The 6,992-nt window shown below is 28.1% G+C and overlaps 1 protein-coding gene across 1 annotated transcript; it reads left to right on the top strand.

Annotated features, from left to right (window-relative positions):
- The first annotated feature begins 514 nt into the window (after positions 1-514).
- Positions 515-1,980, top strand: LOC129314256 (trans-resveratrol di-O-methyltransferase-like). The gene is made up of 2 exons (XM_054957630.1): positions 515-1,354; positions 1,473-1,980. The coding sequence occupies exons 1-2, from the start codon at positions 572-574 to the stop codon at positions 1,779-1,781; spliced, it is 1,092 nt and encodes a 363-aa protein (XP_054813605.1). The 5' UTR covers positions 515-571; the 3' UTR covers positions 1,782-1,980.
- Positions 1,981-6,992: the final 5,012 nt, after the last annotated feature.

Raw genomic sequence — 6,992 nt, 5'->3', positions numbered from 1 at the left:
TGGACAGGAGTGACTATAATAGATCCACTTCAACGTAAAATAATATGTTAACATAAAATTACTATTTTAATAGCATAAATGATTAGAACTAAAGTTGATCACCGATCAGGCTGGAATAATCACCATGCGTTCCATGTCTTCGCAGAATCCTGGGTCACTTGCAGTACTCGTCATCACTCCTCCTGCTTCATAATTAAAATAAGGTGTCAACATAAAATCATTATTTTAATATAGCATTATCAGAACTGAAAATAATCACCATGAGTTCACATCAATATTTAAAAACTTAAATATTAATTCATATCACCCTACCTGCTTTCCATACAAGACACGATCAGATTTTAATCGCGCCATTCCTTAATCACGCAAAGTAAGGAGCAAAACTTAAATGTTCATATCAATATTTACAAATCGGAATGAAATAATTTAATTACAGTTTCAAGGCACCCACTTGCTCAACTCTATAAATCGACCCAAATAGGGTTAGCTTTCATATGCATATACCACCACCACCACCACCAGCACAATCAAGTAAATTTCCATCAGATCGCCCGTGGTAAAATCGAAAGCCATGGAATCCCAAAACAAAGAGCTTGGAGCAACAAGACTCCTCGATGCTCAGAACCATATATGGAAACACACATTCAGCTTCATAAACTCAATGTGTCTCAAGTTAGCCACAGAATTAAACATCCCAGAAACCATTCACAAGCATGGCAAGCCCATGCCTCTGCCTCTTCTCGTCTCTTCCCTGCAAATCCACCCCTCCAAATCTCCAAACGTTTATCGCATAATGCGACTCCTCACCTACTCTGGCTTCTTTTCCCTCCAGAAAGTTTCAGAAACTGATGATTCTTCAGAACAAGGCTATGTCCTAACTGATGCATCCACCCTACTTCTCAAGGACCATCCCTTAAGTACCACCCCTTTCTTCCTTGTTATGGTGGATCCCAACCTAAAAAGGCCTTGGTATGAGCTCACCAATTGGCTCCAAACTGATGATTATCCGTCGCCGTTTCACATGGCGTATGGGAAGAAGATTTGGGAGCATGCCAAGGTTGACCCTAATTTTAATCATTCTTTCAATGAAGCTATGGCCAGTGATACGAGACTGGTGATAAGTGTGGCGATTGACACCTGCAAAGAGGTGTTCATGGGAATAAAGTCCTTGGTGGATGTTGGGGGTGGCACTGGGGCTACAGCTAAGGCCGTTGCTGAAGCCTTTCACGACATAGAATGTATTGTGTTCGATCTCCCGCATGTTGTCAATGGCTTACAGGGTAGTGCGAATCTCAACTTTGTGGGAGGCAACATGTTCGAGGCGATTCCTCCATGTGATGCCATACTGATGAAGGTGATGATAATAATTTCACTAGCTACTTACATCATGACACCATTTACATGCATTCATTCATTGTTTTGAAGACTAAGTTTTCTGATAATATATAATTGCTTCTTCGGCTGTGAAACAGTGGATACTGCATGACTGGACGGATGAGGAGTGTGTGAAGATTTTGAAGAAGTGCAAGGAGGGAATTGGGAGCAGAGGGAGAGATGGGAAGTTGATAATAATAGATATGGTGTTGGAGGATGACGTGGTAGCCAAACGCAGTAAATCAGCTGAGAATCAGTTGTTGGTGGATGTGCTGTTGATGGTGCTGTATCCTGGAAAAGAGAGGACTGAGAAAGAGCTCGCCAACTTATTCCGTTCTGCTGGTTTTAGTGATTATAAGATTCATCCAGTTCTAGGTTCCAGATCCATCATCGAGGTTTATCCATGAAATATTAATTCTCTTGCATATGATTAGAACTAGCAGCATTAATTGCTTGTTATGAAGTGGAATAAGACTGTTGGACAGGAAAAGGAAGAAGAAAGGAAGTGGAAGAAGGTCCATAAGTATCGCTTTGTCATCTACATTATGTATTTATTAAAATAATGTTTGTGTTTAACGAGAGCTTTTAATAGCTTATCAAGATAAATCGATTTGGCTTTCATAATAATCTTAAAGGCGATTTTCTTTTTCTTTCTTTCTTTCTTTCTTTCTTTCTTTTTTCATCAAGAAGGGTAGCCGAAGCCGGAGGGAAATAATTGAAAAAGAAGAAGCAAACAGAAAGATCAGTGGGCGATTTTCTTTTTCCTTTTGCATTTATTGCACCTGGGATCGATTTACGTCTTTCTTTGTTTTGTTTGCAGGACAACAGATTTTTCCATCAATAATCAATAAATAATGTTCCATATAAAAAAAACATTAAAATTAATAATTAATATATAATAAAAATGATAGACTCATAAACTTAAACATTAAAATTTTAAATTAAGATATCTTTACACTGCTCTTTCCCTTGTTTTTGAGCAATTATTCTCATTTATTACCATTGATATCAAAGTCAGGTTTTGCCTAACACACTTTTGGTGCATTTTTAAATATCTTGTTCTCTTCACATTTTAATGATGAATGGCTTTATAATTCTCATATATTTTATTATATTTATAATTCTCTTGTCAATTAAATCTCATCTTTCTTTTCCATTTAAAAATTTTTAAACTACTTGAACGAAAAATTTAAATGCATAAATTTTAAATGTGAGACTTTGAATCTAAAATCAAAATCAAAATTCATTAATTCAAACACTATCCAAAAGTATATATTCTCACAATAACAGGATTTCATGAAAAATCATTTCTCGAGACTCATCAAAATCCTTTTGAAAAAAAAAATACTCCTGGAATTAAGTAAATGTCATCATATGCCAAATTATACTGACTTGAATAATCTCCATTTGCAATCTTCTCTCTATTTATATCTATATATTTTAATTTCTAATAGCTCTGAGGGACTTAAAAATAGATTATTACTCAATCATAAAAAAGGTCACAAAATAAGATTTCATCATTGGGAGTTTGGGATAAGGACAGAAAGGATTTTGATGAGTTGAAAATAACCACAATTGAATTTGAATGTATTTTCAAATTAGTGGCAAAATTATCTATCTCAAATTCCTTCGTCGTCATGGCAATGATATGGCGATAGATTTAATTCCACCTCTCACGCAGAAGTGTTTAGGATACTAAAGATTAGAGTGTTTCAACTCATCACAGGCAATTCATAATTATTGACTCCTTTGTCGTATATTCCCTCCGTTAAAAATATAAAGTATTTTTTTAGAAGTTGGATGTTTAAAAATGTAAGGTATTTTTAATCTTTCAAGGTGTAATTATTATTTTTTAAAAAAATGCCCCTATTAAGAATGATTTTATATTTATTGTAAGGTGTTTAATAGGGATAAATATAAAAATATAGGGTTAGTTAGAAAGTAGATAATTACTTTATTGAAGGTCGAGATTTGATTAAAAATATCTTACATTTTTTAACAGAAAAGTATAATCTATCAACATGTTTAATTTATTCTAATTATGGGTGATGAATATACTTTAGATCCTCCGTGACAAAATTAATTAAAGACCACAAAATCTATTGTCATTTTGTTATAATCAATTGTTAGTAAATTTTGTAATAATTAATTTGTTGCGAAGAACCTAAGTGTGACTCCCCCTTTACTTAATCAATCATCTTTCCTCATTTGCAGCCCTAAATCTGCTTATGCCTGCCCCTTGCAGTTTATTCGGTAACTTTTTTTTCAATCTCCCTCGTCATTCGTTCCCATCTAACAACACACGTTATTTTTTTTTAAAGAAAATAACAGTTAAGAACAAATTAATGACACAGTTAATTAGGTTTCTAATATTTTTTTAAAAAATAAGTTACAAATAGCGATTTAAATCTGACAAATAACATCAAAATTAATAAAAATTAAATTTTATAATAAAGCATAATCTAGGCCATCTTTCTAAGAGTCAATAGATTAATTACTTGAATTATGATTACAAAAAACTAAATAATAGATGATTTTCTTTATTTTTAAAAAACTAAATTAAAATTACATAATTAAAACAAGTTCAACTAAAAAAAATTACTAAGTACAAATAGCACAATCAATCACAACTCAATCATCTAAAATTAATCTTTCTCATCCACAAAATAAATTAAATTTATTTAATTTTATTATTCTAATTTTATTATATATTTTTTAAATTATCATTCAAGAATTAAATAAAAAATTAAGTTACAGAACAACTATTTTAAGTTAGTCACACTAAAAATAAAACATAAATAATTACCAAAGTCAAGTCAAATTACTGTTATGTTACTACATTTATAGATTATGGCAAGCAAAACTTTAATTATAATATACAACTCAAAAATTATACAATAAAATTACTCTAATTAATAATAATAATTAAAATATAAAATTTAAAAGGTAAAAATAATAAATTAAAATAAATTATTTTTTGAATATAAAAAATTTAGATTAAACTTTAGGATAATAATTTGTGGCGGATTACGTTAAAAAAATTAATTCTTCATCAGCACTGTATGAAAGGATGAGAAGCCGTCGCTCACGGAATGAAGAAAAGAAAACGACAAAGAGCTATCACGCCTCTGATCCTCTCCAAATTACTTTCGCTGCCGCCTCTACTTTTCAATCCAAAAAGTCATCAGCTCCCTGTTTCTATTCGTCCTTTTGATTAAAGGTCGTGTGTCGCTTTTCAATTCCCTTCCGTGTGTGGGCGGCTTAACAAATGTAAAAGCCTAATAATTTAATAAAAAATGACAAAAGTACTTTTAACAACCCCAACTGAAAACTGCATCAAAAAATTTAAAATGAATATAAACAAAATTTTCACAATTTAATTTTTGACTTGATTTTTAAATATGTCTATATTATTTATTTACAATAATTTTTATTAATATATTTTAATTTAAATCTAAAAATATGTATAAATAAAATAAAATAAAATAATAAATGTATAAAAATATTAAAAATATTATTTATATTTTAAAATTTAAGATTTAAGTAATTAAAATTTAAATATTAAATATTCGCTAATAAAATATTCAATTAAACTCAATTATTCTCAAATAAATAGTTAAAAATTTAAATTAAAAAAATAAAAATATTTAAAATTGTTATTTATTAAAATCATTTTAAATTTATGAATTCTAGTTGCAAATGACATGTTTAATTTTAAATGTAACTTCTCACTTTACAATTGAAATTTTTATTTATAAATTATAACTGTCTGAATTGATATTTATAACTCATTCTTTATGAAATTTTGTCAGGATTTAATTGTCCTTAATTTTTATCTTTCAATAGAGTTTAATATCATTTTCCTTTTATGTGTGCGCGCGCGCGCGTGTAAAGTTAATTTAACCATGTTGTATTTATTTTTGAGGGGGTATCATCAGTTTTACGACACTCTTGCGCTTGTCATTATTTTATTAATCTCCTTTATAATTATAAAGATCTAAGTCAGCCTAAGACAATTAAGAAGCGTCAACATAAATTTACTATTTTAAAACCATAATTAAAATTTAAATATTAAATATTTGCTAATAAAATATTCAATTAAACTCAATTATTCTCAAATAAATAGTTAAAAATTTAAATTAAAAAAATAAAAATATTTAAAATTGTTATTTATTAAAATCATTTTAAATTTATGAATTCTAGTTGCAAATGACATGTTTAATTTTAAATGTAACTTCTCACTTTGCAATTGAAATTTTTATTTATAAATTATAACTGTCTGAATTGATATTTATAACTCATTCTTTATGAAATTTTGTCAGGATTTAATTGTCCTTAATTTTTATCTTTCAATAGAGTTTAATATCATTTTCCTTTTATGTGTGCGCGCGCGCGCGTGTAAAGTTAATTTAACCATGTTGTATTTATTTTGAGGGGGTATCATCAGTTTTACGACACTCTTGCGCTTGTCATTATTTTATTAATCTCCTTTATAATTATAAAGATCTAAGTCAGCCTAAGATAATTAAGAAGCGTCAACATAAATTTACTATTTTAAAACCATAATTAATTGGAAGTAAATTAAGTTCGTCCCCAATAGGCCAATAGTCGTCTTCGAGTTCCATGTCTTCCAATAATTATTGGGCATCCTTAAATTAGCTTGTCTTTACTCATCCTGCTTCATTGTTTAGAACTTTATAATATCAAAGATCTAGGTAAAAAGCATTTGAGGTAAGGTGCTAACATAAAATAAAACTATTTTAATACTTTGGTTAAAGTATATTTTTAATTTTTTAATTTTATATAAAGTTTTAATTTAATTATTTAATTTTATAAAGTATCTTTTTAATCCTTTAATCCTAACATCGTTAGTTTTAAGTGATTTTTTCTGTATCAATTATTGTTATTTTAAAAAAAATTAAACTTAATATGTTAACATTTAATAATATTTTGTTAATATTTGAAAGTTTAATGTAAAAATTTATTAGAATAAAACTAATAATGTTAGGATTAAATGATTAAAACGACACTTTATAAAATTAAGGGACTAAAATAAAATACTATGTAAAGTTAAATGATTAAATGTATTCACTTTAGTCTAATATTTTTTCTGTTAGGCTTTGCAAGGCACTTTTCCATCCCTTTATAATATATTTTTTAGAATGATATGATATTTCACAATACAAGACATTTTGAGAAAATAAAAATTTATTAATAAAATTTATTTCAAATTATCACTCATTTAATATCTTTCTTCCCCTCTTCCTTATTAAATGAAATATAATTTTAAAAGTTTATATTTCATTTTGAAAAAAAAGTTCCAAGTATAAATAATAGATTTCATTGGTATTTTTAATTTAATTACAAAAAGTCTCATAAAATAAAATAGAGCAAAGAAGGTATTTTCTTGAATTGGTTTCATTTCTTTTTAGATATTTCTTTCATCCTGATTTATAAGACATTTTTAGAGGTGATTTAATGTCTCAATATTTTGATAAAAATAAGATTTCATTAATTATATATTTGTTTCAATGTTTCCCTTTCCTCTTTATTATATTTTTTCTTTTTACTTAACAATATTTCACACATAAATTACATTAAGTGAAGGGTATTTTTAA

This window comes from Prosopis cineraria, unplaced genomic scaffold (genome assembly GCF_029017545.1).
Source record: "Prosopis cineraria cultivar Desert tree isolate PC_DT_omini unplaced genomic scaffold, ASM2901754v1 PC6, whole genome shotgun sequence".
Taxonomy (NCBI): domain Eukaryota; kingdom Viridiplantae; phylum Streptophyta; class Magnoliopsida; order Fabales; family Fabaceae; genus Prosopis; species Prosopis cineraria.
This window is presented reverse-complemented; position numbering and strand designations above follow the sequence as displayed.